Here is a 15,568-nt window from a genome sequence, read left to right on the forward strand (position 1 = left end):
ACCAATTAATTTACACGTATTGGGGTTTTTTTTTTTAGCAAAGACATGTTGCAGAATGCATTTTGGCAGAAATTTATGACTAACTTTGATTTTTGCATTTTTTTTACTGGACATGTTTTATAGCAAAAAGTCCAAAATATTGTTTTTTTTTCCTCAAAATTGTCAGGCTTTTTTTTTTATAGCGCAAAAAATAAAAACCGCACAGGCGATCAAATACCACCGAAAGAAAGTTCAATTTGTGTGGAAAAAAGGATGTAAATTTCATTTATGTACCGTATTGCATGACTGCGCAATTGTCCGTTAAACTAGCGCAGCTCTGTATAGCAGAAAAATGGCGTAAATTGCAGTATCTATACCATAGTTTGTAGACGCTATAACTTTCACACAAAGCAATCAATATAAACTTATTGGGATTTTTTTTGCCAAAAACATGGAGCAGAATACATTTTGGCCTAAATTTATAACTAACTTTGAGTTTACTATATATTTTTTATAGCTGAAAGTAAAAAATATTGTTTTTCTTCAAAATGTTTGGCCTTTTTTTGTTTATAGCGTGAAAAATAAAAAGCGCACAGGTGATCAAATTACACCGAAAGAAAGCTCTATTTGTGTGAAAAACAGGATGTAAATTTCATTTGGGTGCAGCATTGTATGACCGCGCAATTATCAGTTGAATTAGTGCAGCGCCGAGTAGCAAAAAGAGGCCTGGTCATTAAGGGGGTAAATCCTCAGGAGGGCAAGTGGTTAATAAGTAATCTGTGGTCTCAGGAGTGCTATTTCTTTGGCTGTAGACTTGGATGCCTAGACTGACTTTTATTACATGACACATTAGGAACATCTCCTTGTGTTTGCCTACTAAAAGTACAATATTGTACTGATTGTGCCCAATCAGTATTACCTATAGTCTAATGAGTTAAAAAAAATATAAAACCTAAAATGGTTTCTTTGACTTACTGCACTTTGCAAGGCCTACCTATATAAACCTGTGAAAACAGTTCTCGGAAAAAAAATCGATTTGGATAGAATTTTTTTCTAGTATCTAATGCACCTTCTAAAGAAGTGATACCAACTAAAGTGATATTAAACCCTTAGTTTTTGGGCACTTTCAGAAGCTGATTTAATAATTTACTGGAGCTTATCTTTCTCACTCTCTCTAACCCTCTCTCACACCCCCTCTCTGACCATCTCCCGTAGTATGCCTGCAATCTCTGACCATCTCCTGTACTATACCTGCAGTCTCTGACCATCTCCCGTACTATGTCTGCAGTCTCTGACTGTCTCCTTTATCATGCCTGCAGTCTCTGATCGTCTCCTTAATTATGCTTGCAGTCACTGACCATCTCCTTTACTATGCCTGCAGTCTCTGACCATCTCCTGTAATATGACCTGCAGTCTCTGACCATCTCCTGTAGTCTCCTATTTCTTAGGTCTGAAGCAATTCCCGAAGAAGAAAGGAAAACTCTTGAAAGCTTGTCCTTTAAGTGTTAGGTTAGTACAATAAAAAGGTATCATTGCATACCGCATTACTCTTGTGTTTTGTATTCTTATTTATATATACTTATTTAGTATTTTTCAGTGGTATGATTTAGTGGTGAGAATTATCAGTGCCCCCCCCTCCAGTTTGGACTGTGATATCTTATGTGCCCCCCCTATATTTTGTTCCAAGAGCTGCCACTGACGCAAATATACTGCATGCATGAACAGGCTCACTTAGGTGACATACACATTTATATTACTCAACTAATGAGTCAAAAATAATACCACAGAAAGCTTCCATGAAGACTAATATGACCTGCAGTCTCTGACCATCTCCCGTAGTATGCCTGCAGTCTATGATCATCTCCTGTAGTATACATGCAGTCTATGACCATTGCCCGTACTATGCCTGCAGTCTCTGACCATCTCCCGTAGTATGCCTGCAATCTCTGACCATCTCCTGCAGTATGCCTGCAATCTCCGATCATCTTCTGTAGTATGCCTGTGGTCTCTGACCACCTTCTGTAGTATGTCTGCGGTCTCTGACCACCTTCTGTAGTATGTCTGCAGTCTCTGATCACCGCCTTTAGTATGCCTGCAGTCTCTGACCACCTCATTTAGTATGTCTGCAGTCTCTGACCATTTCCTGTATTATTGCAAATGAGAACAAAAGAAAGCACACCAATCTTGCGCATTACCTCAGTAAAAAAATGGGAATTTATTAAAATAGGATGTATACTCACAAACGTAGCAGTATAAAATTGTGAGCATAGTATAATATTTTATATAAATACATTTTTATACATTTATTGATTCCATGAGTATTATCATTACTATTCACAATTTTGTATACTTACGCATTGATGTTAATTGTGTACATACATGTAATGTTTTCACATTGTTTTTTAGCATGTTTACCTTTGACACCTATGCCCCACCTCCCTTTTTGTGAGTGTCTAGCCCATATGGGAATGCTCACATTTAGTTTGGTGATATATAGATATATATAGAAGAGGGCATTCTTGATTTTGTTAGTTCTGATGAAGAGGGGATCTCCCTTCGAAACGCGTCAGCTGTACCCTGAGTGTCTCCCATTTTGGTTTGACTCGCACGTGTCTCATACTCCAGTGTTCCAATTTTGAACTGTATATGCGTTTTATACTGCTACATTTGTGAGTATACATCCTATTTTAATAAATTCACATTTTTTACTGAGGTACTGCACAAGGTTGGTGCGCTTTCTTTTGTTCTCATTTGCAGTATTGGTAGGGCTCCCCCAGCTTTGTTTAAGAGCTGCACAACCTTTGATCCGTTGATGGACGAACTCCCATAGAGGTTGATCCATCCACCTATTTCTGATCTGGGTCCCTGAGCGCAGGAGGTGGTGTTTCTGCTTTTATCTCCTGTAGTATGCCTGCAGTCTCTGACCATCTCCTGTAGTATGTCTGCAGTCTCTGACCATCTCCTGTAGTCTCCTATTTCTTAGGTCTGAAGCAATTCCCGAAGAAGAAAGGAAAACTCTTGAAAGCTTGTCCTTTAAGTGTTAGGTTAGTACAATAAAAAGGTATCATTGCATACCGCATTACTCTTGTGTTTTGTATTCTTATTTATATATACTTATTTAGTATTTTTCAGTGGTATGATTTAGTGGTGAGAATTATCAGTGCCCCCCCCTCCAGTTTGGACTGTGATATCTTATGTGCCCCCCCTATATTTTGTTCCAAGAGCTGCCACTGACGCAAATATACTGCATGCATGAACAGGCTCACTTAGGTGACATACACATTTATATTACTCAACTAATGAGTCAAAAATAATACCACTGAAAGCTTCCATGAAGACTAATATGCTGTAATATACTAGAAATTCTGGAAACACTGCAATTGAAAAACAATGTAATAAAAAGGAGGAAGTTGAAGTTTAGCAGAAAATGTCCTCCTGCAACATTCCACACATTTCTTGTGCTCCTTTCTGTACTTGGTTGTATATTATTATTATTATAATAAAGGATTTACATAGCTCCAACAGTTTACGCAGCACTTTACAATTTTGTCAACATTCATAAAGTATATAATTTTGTAATGTAAGTTACAATAAGAAATGCTACTTACTCAGCAAATAATATATTTTGCATGCAAACTGTAAGAGGTCTTATCCTTGCATTCACAAATATGATGTCTTTGCTAAACAATGCATTTTAAGCCAGCTTTGGCGGGACACAAAAGAAATAACTTTGAACTTGCCTGATCATATTTCTAAATCAGTCAGTTAATGTGATAGGTACAACAAATGAATCATGCCCTTTATTTAAAAGAGAAATACAGCCAAAGCTCAGTTCGTTCTGCACTCCTGTAACTTGTTTTCAGCCGACAGCGGGCTGAAGGTTGCTGTTGGCCGACATCACTCAGCTGGTTCAGGTTGGGGAAAGATCCCGACTTTAAAGTCCGGATCCACCCCAGAGTCTGGAGTAGCACCTAGCACAGCTTCTCAGCAAAGGGCTGAGAGCCTGAGCCAGCAGCTCCCTCCCTCCCCCTCCACAGCCCAGCACTCCAGTGAGCACTGTGGGGGGCAGAGCAGAGAGCAGTGACTGACAATCACTGCTCTCTGCTCAGAGCGGCTGTGAGAACTCAGCGACGAGCGGTAATGTAATCGCTGAGCTCTCACACTTAGAGCCAGTGGGAGACAGATGCAGCATCGGACCAATGCTGTATCCACCTAGGTAAGTATAAGTGGGGAAAAAAACAAAAGCCATACCTCTCAAGTCCAACAAGGTGCATGCCACCTTGTGGATTTATCTCTTATTTACATCTGACAGTTTTATGGCACTTCTGAAGAATAGCTATCACTACACTTCTGGAGCCTTCTAGTCGCAGCTCCTTCAGCAGATGAGTCGCAGGCAGCTGCTGTGCCTGCCCTTCCTCTCCTTCAGCCCAATCACAGCGTGCTTTACATTGTAAATCATTCACAAAATACAAAGTGTTCTGTGAATGGGCAGCAGGTGGGAGGGGCAGGCACAGCATCTGTGTGTGAGAACACGGTGTCTCTCCTCTCTGAGCCCCAGAGTGTATTCTCAGGAGCTCCATAAGTCCTCATACACACTGGACGTTTTTACAGCTGCTGTTTTTGGCTTTTAATGGTTTTTTTCTACAGCCAGTAAACTCCCCAGCATGTTATCCTATGTGTCCATGCACACGTAGACTGTAAAGTTTTTTTGGCTGGAAAAAACCCCCTGAAAACTAGTGGGTTTCTAGAGAAGAGTTTTTAGCTGTAAAAACGCTCTGACGCTGAAAAACGTAGCAAATCAAGGCACACCAGCATTTTTTTACTTTTTCTAACCAAAACAAATTTTTTTTGGTCAAAAAAACTCTAAAAAAATGCAAACGCGGCACAATGCCGCAAAATGCTAATACAAAACGCTAAAAAACACTGAAAAATGCACGTTTTTAACAATGACTTTACAAAGCTAACATCACCAGCATTATTAAAACGCCCCGTGTGCATGAAGCCCAAGTCCTCATGCACACTGGACATTTTTACAGCGGCTGTTGACGTTTTTTTCTACAGCCAGTAAACTCCCCAGCATGTTATCTTATACGTCCATTCACACAACATTTTTTGGCAGGGGCGTTTTTTGGCTGGAAAAAAACCCCAGAACTAGTGGGTTTTGTAGACAATTTTTTTAGCTGTAAAAACGCTCTAATGCTGAAAAAGTGACAAAAAACGGTAAATCTACTACTTTTTTTTTTGGTCTAAAAACCGCAAATGCGAAAAAACCGCGGCAAAATGCTGATACAAAAAAGCTAAAAAACTTGCGTTTTTTGACTTTACAACTATTAAAACTCCCACTGTGCATGGAGCCTTAAAACGTTAGATGTAAATAAAATAGATAAGCCCAGGAAATGGCATTCACCTCATTTGTATACCTGCACATTTTACAAAGTAGTTGAATTTTTGGAGTTCAATGTTAAAAGGTGAAATTTAGGTATGATCATTCTTGCAGGCCGGCTTTGACCAATGTAATATACAGTATATATATGAATCATACCTGTGGGGAGCTGTACCCTGCTGCTTAGTGAACACAGGAGGTCACTCGCTCGGCAGGGGTGCCATTCTGAGAGCACACTGCATCTTCTCAATAAATGCAAAGTATTCTCAGATTAGACTAGGTGGAGAAGTTGATGTCGCCACACCACCTCTCCATCTCGTCCAGTCAGAGAACACTTTGCATTGATTGAGAAAATGTGAAGTGTTCTCTGATATCCATGCCAATTGAGCAAACTTCTGTGTTCTCTAAGGCGCAGGACAGCTGCACGGCACAGGACCCTGAAGCTAGTGGAGATCACTGTTGTAGCATTGTCTACTACAGTAATTTCCAGCTTTTACGGGGATCCAGCAGGCATGGCACATACGCACTTACATTTGCCCAAGCTGGACCAATGTAACTATGTAATAATTGCCATACCTAAACTTCAGCTACAGAGTTTCATTGTGCTTTGAAAGTGCACCCCTCCTCGCCTATGTTGGGACAGGTAGTTCGCTTAAAGTGTTACTAAACCCACAACAGCAAAATCAGTCTGTATATGCAGTAAAGCATGCTTGTTATACTCACTGTGGAACCTAAGGGGTTAATCCTCTGCATTGTGTAAAAAGGCTGTTTGATCTTTTCTTCTCTGCCCCCTCTCTTGTTCAAATGCCCAAGCTGATCAGACAGACTGAACCGTGCCCTTCTGCACATGCTCAGTTTAGTGTGTATTGCTAGAGGGTTTTTTTTGTTTTTTTTTCTTGGGAGAGTGTTTGTGATTAGCACTGGGCCATCCAGCACTGTACAGACAGAGGTCAGAGGATTTCCATCCTCCTAGAGAAAAAACTCCTCCTACAAGCTTTAACCAGAGCACAGTTGAAGTCACAAGACTGCTCTAACTGCTGATGAGAAAAGGTATTTATCAGTTTTTATTTACTGAAAAAACTGCACTTCCATGTTCTGTGTACTGTGGGAGACCAGATATAGTGAATGCACGGTCCTGGGTTTAGTAACACTTTAAGGTCTCAAATAGGGATACAGACAGCAGTAAAAGCTATTTTTAACAGTGAAGAAGAGTTGAAAACTAACCTGTGGAAACAGTCATCAGCACAGACCTGTCAGAGGTTCAAATTCTTCTTTATCCAAAACAGTTTTTTCAGTACACTTTTCTAATACATTTCCTCTTTATCTTAAACTATTTTTAGTTCTGACCATTCTAAAGAAATTATGTACAAAACTACTGCACACTCCCTTTGATCATACATCTCATAAATGCAAGATTGAGGATTAAACTGTTGCCTTGCCTGACTCCTAACCCTCTACTTCCATCAACATGATAATGACAATAAATATAAATAAATATGTGTTTTGACTACATATTTAATTTAGGCCCCTTCCACACGAGCAGACCTATAGTCCGTTTTTCAAGAGGACCCGATCGGACCACCCATTTCACTCTATGGTGTGGTGGATGTATACAGTCGCTTGTCTGTTTACACACACCTGCATCCAATCCACTAAAAACAGATGGATGGGGGAGGGGGATCTGTTCCCCATCAGTCTAGCAGATAAAATCAGATGACAGATGTAAACAGTCAGTCAGTTTATTTACATCCGACTGCCCACAGAGAAAAGCGGGCTGTATCCGTGTCCACTCTGCATAAACTAAGTGGACACACACCTGTCATTCACCTGCTCAGCGCAGTCTGCCCATGTGGCAGGGTAAAGCTAGTGATGTAAGTAATAGTTCAGCTGGGGAGAAAAGAACTACATGATGCTGGACATTCTCCAACCAAGAAATGAAGAGCGCTCTATCCGATTTGTGGCCAATGATGACTGAATGCAAAGTTCACAGTGTGCAGTAAAATCAGAATAAGTCATTCTCAGTGTGAGAGAGGAGCTTGTGAAATTGTGTAAAACATACAAGAAGATCAATCAGAAAGTACTGTATAGTGTATGGCCAGCCTTCGAATTACGTGTTTAAAGTATCCCAACCATAGTGGAGCTCATCGCACTCTCCTTGAATGGTACTTCTTGAATGAAAATACTGAATAAAAAATTACCTTTCTTTTTCCACAAACACTTGAACGGGGTAGGACTGATTACTCTTATTTCCTGTACCCAACTGACCATAGGAGTTGGCACCCCAAGCATACATTCCACCTTCATCTGTTAGTGCTAGGGTATGAGCATAGCCGCACACAATCTGCAAAATACAATATCATTACCTGCAGAGTTCTAAATACATCATGATAAAAATACAAAGAAAAAAAACTAATTTGTGTAAAGGCTACATGATTAAAAAACAAACATTCCCTGCTATGGCAGCCTTTTTATCATCTGCCAAACACTCCGGAGCCTTTTTTCATTTTAGACGGCAGGAAATCCTGCACGAACACTCTCCAACACTCCTTTGTATAAGGAATAAAATGTCAGCAGGAAAGGGGGTGACATTTAAGACAGTAAGCATTTACTAGAACGGCAAGCACAATAATTCTCTAGCTGTCAGAAAATGTTGGTTAAATTATTGATCACTACATTTTCTTAATTTATTGTTTACCATGAACCAAGCATACTTGCTGTACACTATATACTGGAGTGTAGGAATGTGCACAGGCTAATAAAGAGCATAACTCAGAACTACAGTATATTACAGCACCACAAATCCAAAGCGCTATTTAATTCATTTTTAATATTTAAAGTAAACTGACCCATCCATCCTTGTCTCCCTGCTTTTTGCTTGAGTAAGGACAGATGATTCAAGAAACACTTCCTGGAATTATTTGCCCTTAGCTCAGGCATGCAGGCAGGAGGGTGTGCTTAACTGAGAAAACCCCTCCTGAAGACTCCTGGGATGTATAATATCACTTGTCTAGGCATAGAAACTAGGGAGTAACTAAAGAAATGTAAAAAAAACTGTAAAAACAATATACTTTCCTATCTATTTACTAATGTTACAGATTCAAATTAGTCATTGTTGATTGAGAGTGTGAAATTCCACTATAAATCCCTGGTGATGTGTGCAACACAAACTACAGTATGACAGAACATGCGGTTACAGTTCACAGTACAACCAAAAAGAAACTGGTCAGGATGGGAGGTCATATCAATTGGTATGAATACATAGTAATCAATATACAAGAAAGTGGGACTAGACAAGACCACAGAAACTTGACCTCAAAATGAAATCATTGATCCAAGCAGACACATTTTCATTTAAGGGGTAACAATGAATGTCTTGTATAGGATCCCTTTATGTATAATACATAAACAGTTGAAAGCATTTGGTTAAATAAGTGCAAAAAAATATTTGTTGATTCTGTCAGAAATCTTTTTTCTTTAGGAGTTTAAGATACTCTTAGTGTGGCCTAACAGAACTTCATACCCAGTGAGAGATTAAAACGATTGTAAACCCTCACCTTGTAAAACAACCTAAAGATATTGTTTGGGTGGTCACACAGCTGTGGGTACCAGCTATCAGAATACTAAAGCTGGCAGTGGGAGGCTCGTCAATCCATGCTGTTTAGCATGGATGGAGGAAATTGATTGATTTCTCTCATTCACTTTGCTGGGCTGATTAAGAGAAGTCTTTATGTTTATGTCCAGTTTAAGGCAACAGAGTTGTTCATAAAGCTTTACTAAACAGAGCCTGCATATGCAATAGGATATATCTGCCTCTATGTACAAATATAATAACAAAACAGAGAAACATAGTTTTTGAAGCATTTAATTGTACAGTTGATCGATTCTTCAAGCAGATTAAATTTCACAATTATATCTAAAATCACTAAAAGATAATGTTTCTCTTTTTAGATCTATTACACATTTCATGTGGACCAGTCATTCTCAACCAGGATTTTTATTTCAATAACATACATGTTATAGTTACCTGCTCTGTGCAATGGTTTTGCTCCTGGCTCCTCTTTTCTGTTGGGTGTCCCCATAACAAGCAGCTTGCTATGGAGGCACCTGCGCAGGCGTGCTCCCAAGCTGCTGCTTCGGGTGTCCTTTCACACACTGAGCCACGGCTCAACCCTCCAGCTTCTGTCTCCTCAATGGCTCACTGGCTGTGATTGACAGCAGCGGGAGCCAATGGCTCCCGCTGCTGTCTCAGCCAATGAGGAGGGACAGAGACCCGGAACAGCCAAGGTTTTCATGCACATTGCTGGATCAAGATGGGGCTCAGGTATTAGGGGGGGCGGGGGTACTGCTGCAGATAGAAGGTTTTTTACTTTCATGGAGAGAAAACATGAAGGTGAAAAACCTTGAGCCTTTACAACCACTTTAAGCTTTTGCTAATTGCCCTCCCATGTGATGGTGCCTATTTCAGATCCAACACCACTTGGCAGTGCCAGAGTCATGACTGTAAGGGTGGAATTCAATGTAAGCAGCATTCCCCTCCCTGACCACCACCAATAGGAGGGGCATTTTTCAAAGACCACTAATAGAGTAATCTAGGCAGCAGTTCCTTGGGGTCTGAAAATTATTGCAAGGGTTCCTTTGGGATAAAAAAGTTGAGAAAGGATAAAATAGACCATAAATACCAGCCTGGCTTATATCACAGAGGCAGGAAAAAAAAAAAAAAAAAAAAAAACACCTCCTTTCTTCATTTCCAGATAAGATTTTTTTTTTCCAGAACTCGTCTGTCATGCATTACAGCCTTATATTTAGATTACAGGAAATCATTAAACAAAACACACCTGTTCCACACGAATACCTTGAAGAGCTGCTATTCTGCACGGTGTTGGCTGGTTGCCACTGCTTCCCAACCCCAGCTGTCCATTTCCGTTGTAGCCCCATGCATAAACCTTCAACACAGAACAAAACAAGAAAGGTGAATGAAGGCTTTAGGGGCATCTAAGCAGTCATTATGTTAATTTATTATCTTATACATAAATGCAAAATACTAAACTTTTCAAGAACTATTATCCTTATCCTGATAATTTTACAGTCATTGCCATTACACAATGACTCATTTCCATATCCTCTGCCACATCACACTGCAACTCATAAACTCCTTTATACATTTGTAGGATATCTTTTGTTTAGTTCCCATTTATAAAGGGCTTGTTTGTCTAACCACCTGTACTAAAGTGAGTAATAAAAAAAAAAAAATTATTGTGAAGTGTTCAGAGTCTAAATGGAAGCATAAGGAAATAAAAGACAGACATTCATCTGCACACCATGGTATAGAGATAGCCTTGTCCAAAGCAATAAACATCACAAGCCGATGCTTTGGGACCATACAGGACCCCTTTCAAATGTGTTTGCATACAAATTTTTGAAAATGCAAAACCTGATTAAAGAAGTTCAAATGCAGGTAAGAAGGAAGTCAACTGCAAGTCAAATGCATCTGTGCATGAATTCTAAATGATCTCAGAAGCATCTTAAAATGATGTCAACCTGATACCATCTCCACAATCCCAAAGCCTATCGACCCTTATGTTGAGTGTATGATGACACCATCCACCATTTTACAACTGCGCCCAGCAATAACTGTGTACAGCTTCTCTAAATGAACACATTTCTTTAACATATATTGCCTGCTTATTTTACACAGCCTGAGGTTTATGACTGCCTAGAGCAGCATTTCTTAACCAGGGTGCCCAGGCACCCTGGGTGCCTTGAAGTTATTCCAGGGGTGCCTTGGTAAAATGTCCAAAAATTGCCCAAAACTTGTACACAACCCAGCGGGTGGAACAGGCCTGCCTTTTAGTTACACAAAGCCACAGGTTTTCATTACGGCACACAGGCACCATTACGACATTCTAGCCACAGGCGTCCTGACAGCCAATACCATCATCAGTTAATAAGGAGGCTGTTTGCTGCCTGCACAGCATCCTAGTTTGACCCTCCCCTGCCCCTCTCCATCAGTGCTGGGGTCACATTAGCTCAGTTAACTGGTGTGCAGAAGTGTATTTGCTTTGAAAGAATAAATCACTTCTAATGTTGGGTGTCCTACATGTGTGGATGTTGCTGCATTATATAAAACTATTAGAATAGTTTTACACATTTTAGAATGAGGTGCCTCAAGACTGTCCATAATTTTAAGGGTGCCTTGATTGAAAAAAGGTTGAGAAACACTGGCCTAGAGTAATTGGGAGTGCAATACAACTCTCAGAGAACAAACATCTAGCAATAGGGCTTAGCAACAACATAATTAATTTATCTACAATTGTCAAACCACAATAGTTTACAAAATAAACTGAACTGTGTGGAGCTAAAGCTACCCATCTTGTAAAGCTCACAGAGGAAATATTCCTAAATTTAGGACGTGATAACAGATTGATACTGAGCACAGCTCATGAATTATGCATATTTCTTAATAAAGTTAAACATCCATGTTCAACAAAAGCACACATCTCATGACCAGAAGCCACATGCTGCAAAACCTCCATTGTGTGCTCACAATACCTAATCCATCCAGGTTGCAACTACAATCCATAATATGAAACTGCTTCGGTGCAAAACACCATTTGAGTAATTACTGCTGTATTTAACAATGTTACAATAAAAAAGGTCAGGGTGTGTATTTAGTGCTTTTCATGTCACCAGGAACTGCTTTCTTACCATTCAGGGTTATTTTTTTCGATCAAAACAGATCTATAAATATATTAAATATAGCTATGATATTTTCAATGTATGCCTAATATAAACAATAATGGAAAAATACATAGACTCTATATTATTGGGATGATGGCATTGATGAGTCTTTTACATATTCCACCCCCCACATCCATTATGGCTGTATTTTTCTTTCTTTTACTGACAATCTTAGGAAGTCTCCTATAGGGTTACAAAGAGATGAAAACTGTTGTGTGAACCATAGACCATGCGGACTTGTCTCACTACTTCTTCTGTGCAGACCACAATGTGATTCACGTGCTTGGGCAGAATGTGAAAAAATAAGGAAGCGCCATTTTCTCAGTGTAAAAGGCAAGTGTCAATTCTTTTTGTTTTCATCCGATTGCTTTTTCATTCCCATACAACTCTATGGGAATGCAAAACCCCCTAAAGCAGGTCAAATGCGGATCAGAAGGTCAGTTCACGATCAAATGCACCTGTCAGTGAACTGTAAAGGATCTTGGAAGCCTCTCAAACTGATGTCAAACTGATTCTTTCGACACAATTCCTAAAGGATGTCAGAGATGAAGACATGTGACTACAGGTATTTTCCGCTGACCTATAACATGACTACACTAGGCGGAGCCTAGTGACAACATTGCCGGCTTTTTATAGAGCGGGAGTTTTGAATTGAAATTGCTGTTTTACTGCTTTTATCATGTGAGTGACACTCTGGAATTATTTTATGTGGAATTAAAACATTAATACACTATGGGAGATGTCCTCTGTTCTTTCTGTATGTGGAGTTAAGCTGAGTATAGTCCCTTATATACTGTCATTGAATGGGTGCCTGTCATCAGCTCTCTGCTGCCATCTTGAGCATAGTTTTGGAATTAGCATGCTTGGTTGACTGGTATTAATTTATGGGTCCACAGTAGGAGGGGAGAAGCCATCCATATATGTTTTTAGGTGGAGGAACATTGCGTTAAGGTGGAGCACCCTCTTTTTCAATAGACTTTATTTATTCGGAGCACATTGTAGTGATTCTTCACCATTCAAGCACCTTATTTGATTTTCACCATTCAAGCACTTTACAGTATATGCATATTTCTATTTCATATTTTAATTGAACTATCACGTTTGAATCTGTTTATGGACTATTATGTCTATATGAGCTAGCGCAACACTCTTTATGTATGTTTTAGGTTTTAAGTGTTATTGCAGTGGCTCTATTTTATTAGCTTATTCACTATTATTATTATACTGGATTTATATAGCGCCAACAGTTTGCTCAGCACTAGTTTGATATTGCACATTGTTTTATTTATTATATATTCTTACAACATGTTTTTGTAAGATATCTTATACACAAATATGCAAGTTAACTGAAAAAAATGTATTCATTTTGAATTTATTGAAGTCTGGAAAAACTAAAATAAAATGAAAATAACAATGATTTTCAACTTTCACTGAAAAATCCTTAAAAGTCCCTATCCCTACCAAATACTGCAGTAAGCACAAAGAAGTTCCCTATTTGCATTGTCTATACTTGCCTGACCATATCAGGCACAACTATGTACAAGTCCATCCTCCATTGTGAAGTGACAGGTAAGTGCACAGCTTTAACCAGCTGCGTCCTCTCTGTGGTTTACTGCAAGACTATGATATAGCGGGGCCCCCAGGACACCCACCACGCCCAAGGCTGCTGCCTAAGTTGCCTTGTGAAATATGCATCTCTGGCCAAACCTACTGATATTTTTCAAATTTTTGGCAAAACAAAGCAGGATCTAATTCCCTGTCTGCTCTTTATTACTGTCCATGACACCAGGAGGAAGATGTCCCATCCTGTTATGACAACAAGAGCTTGGTTATGGGTTAAATTACCTAGCTGCTCCCGCTGTAGTAGGTTCTCTATGTATTACTGTGCAAATTAATTTATCACTGTTGATAACATGCTGCTAAAACCACAACTACATTAGATTGTGACAAAAGCATACAGTCCCAGAATCATCCTACATGCAGTCCTAAAGCAATTGTCTGGCAAATACTGTATACTAACATGAGAAGTATTAAAGAGGGCTCTTCTTTGATATAAAGCTCTGATTTGTGTACTATACTTCACTTGGTATATATACCTGTAACCTTTCTCACATCAGTCATTCATAAACAGGGCTACCTCCAGAATGCATTAAGCAGAAAAGATACCACTTTCAATACTGCTCAACATGTCTAAATACACAAATTCATAGATGGGTAGTTCACCTAAGGCAAAATAAAACACATCCATCTAACAAGCAGACCAATACCTAAATACAGTTTGAATCAGTGTTTTTTTTTTTTTCGGTGTGGCTATAGCGGTGTTCAGGCAGCTTATGTTACGGTATGGGGATGCAGCAGCTATATGAACACAACCAAAAGGTCCTAATTTCACAGGCTTGCAGTTGCAGGTGTACAGCCCTGTACACAGACCATATGCATACAAATTGCTCAGTCACACTGTATGGGCCAGAGAACCCATGTGAATGAGCCCTTCCTGTTGTATACTATTTTTTTACAGTTTTTAAGAATGCTTTTTTTTTTTTTAACAATTTGTTTCAACATTGTTGGGGGGGGGGGGGCTTGGCTGAAATATCAGACCCCTGACATCACACTTTTGAGACAGAGAAAGGACACAGATTCTCCAATTCCTTTCTCTGTAGCCTCGGCATTGAAGATGAATGAACAGGAGACAGAGGCTCATGTTCATTCATAAACAGAAGCATAGTAAACACAGTTTCCTATGCTCAGTTATCAATGGCCACAGGAGCCATTAGTACCAGTTGCTCAATGTGTCTGTTCAGAAAAGGAAGGGGCTGGGAAATCATATATTTACCGGCCCCTTCCTCTGCTCTCTGTCCTGACAGCTGACACATTCCCCTGTGTACCCACAGCGCCCTGGCGGGAGAGGAAAGCAAGCAGTGCTGCGGAGGGACTCAGGCACATAAGAGGGCACACAGTGGGGGGAGGATCAGATGTGGGCAGGATAGGGAGAAGGATCAGTGTGGCTGGATGCACACAGGGTTGGTAGTTGCTGAAAGACGCGGCAGAAATCTCTGATTCCTGCCAATACTGCTATTTGCACCAGCCCTAATTGCTGGTGTGAGTAATCTCAAAAGGAAAAAAAACCTGTAGCTGTAACTGCTTATAAAATGTTAGCTTGAGTTTGGCTTCAATTAGTTAGTGTATCTAAATCTGCTAGTACATCTAACACTCCCCTACCCCAAGGCTGACAATGCTGCTGTCCATAGGTGTCTCTGTTCCTACTCCATCCAGAGTGAGGGCACTCTAATACAGGAGGTGTATTACTGGCCAGATCTCCAGATGAAAACAGAGGGAAACAAGCCTAAAAAAGAATGGAACAACCGCATCTAATGATTAGTAAGCTGCAGTATATTACATTTTTGGTTTTAGGTTTAATACTGCTTTAAGCTTTGACAATGAAAGACAGAAACTGCCTGATTGCCACGT

General features: G+C 39.8%; 1 protein-coding gene across 5 annotated transcripts in view; it reads right to left on the reverse strand.

Annotated features, from left to right (window-relative positions):
- Window positions 1-15,568, reverse strand: part of LOC149473256 (RCC1 and BTB domain-containing protein 2-like) — a 95,308-nt gene that overhangs the window by 32,090 nt on the left and 47,650 nt on the right. For all 5 annotated transcript variants that reach the window (XM_089679119.1, XM_089679144.1, XM_089679126.1 and 2 more), the window contains 2 exons: window positions 10,198-10,305; window positions 7,561-7,703 (listed from right to left, as the gene is read on the reverse strand). In XM_089679119.1, coding sequence (XP_089535245.1) covers window positions 7,561-7,703; window positions 10,198-10,305 — 251 coding nt within the window. The remainder of the gene's footprint in view (window positions 1-7,560; window positions 7,704-10,197; window positions 10,306-15,568) is intronic.

This window comes from Staurois parvus, unplaced genomic scaffold, assembly GCF_062004578.1.
Source record: "Staurois parvus isolate SC_StPar_1 unplaced genomic scaffold, SC_StPar_1.0 ptg000017l, whole genome shotgun sequence".
In the NCBI taxonomy this organism is placed as follows: Eukaryota; Metazoa; Chordata; class Amphibia; order Anura; family Ranidae; genus Staurois; species Staurois parvus.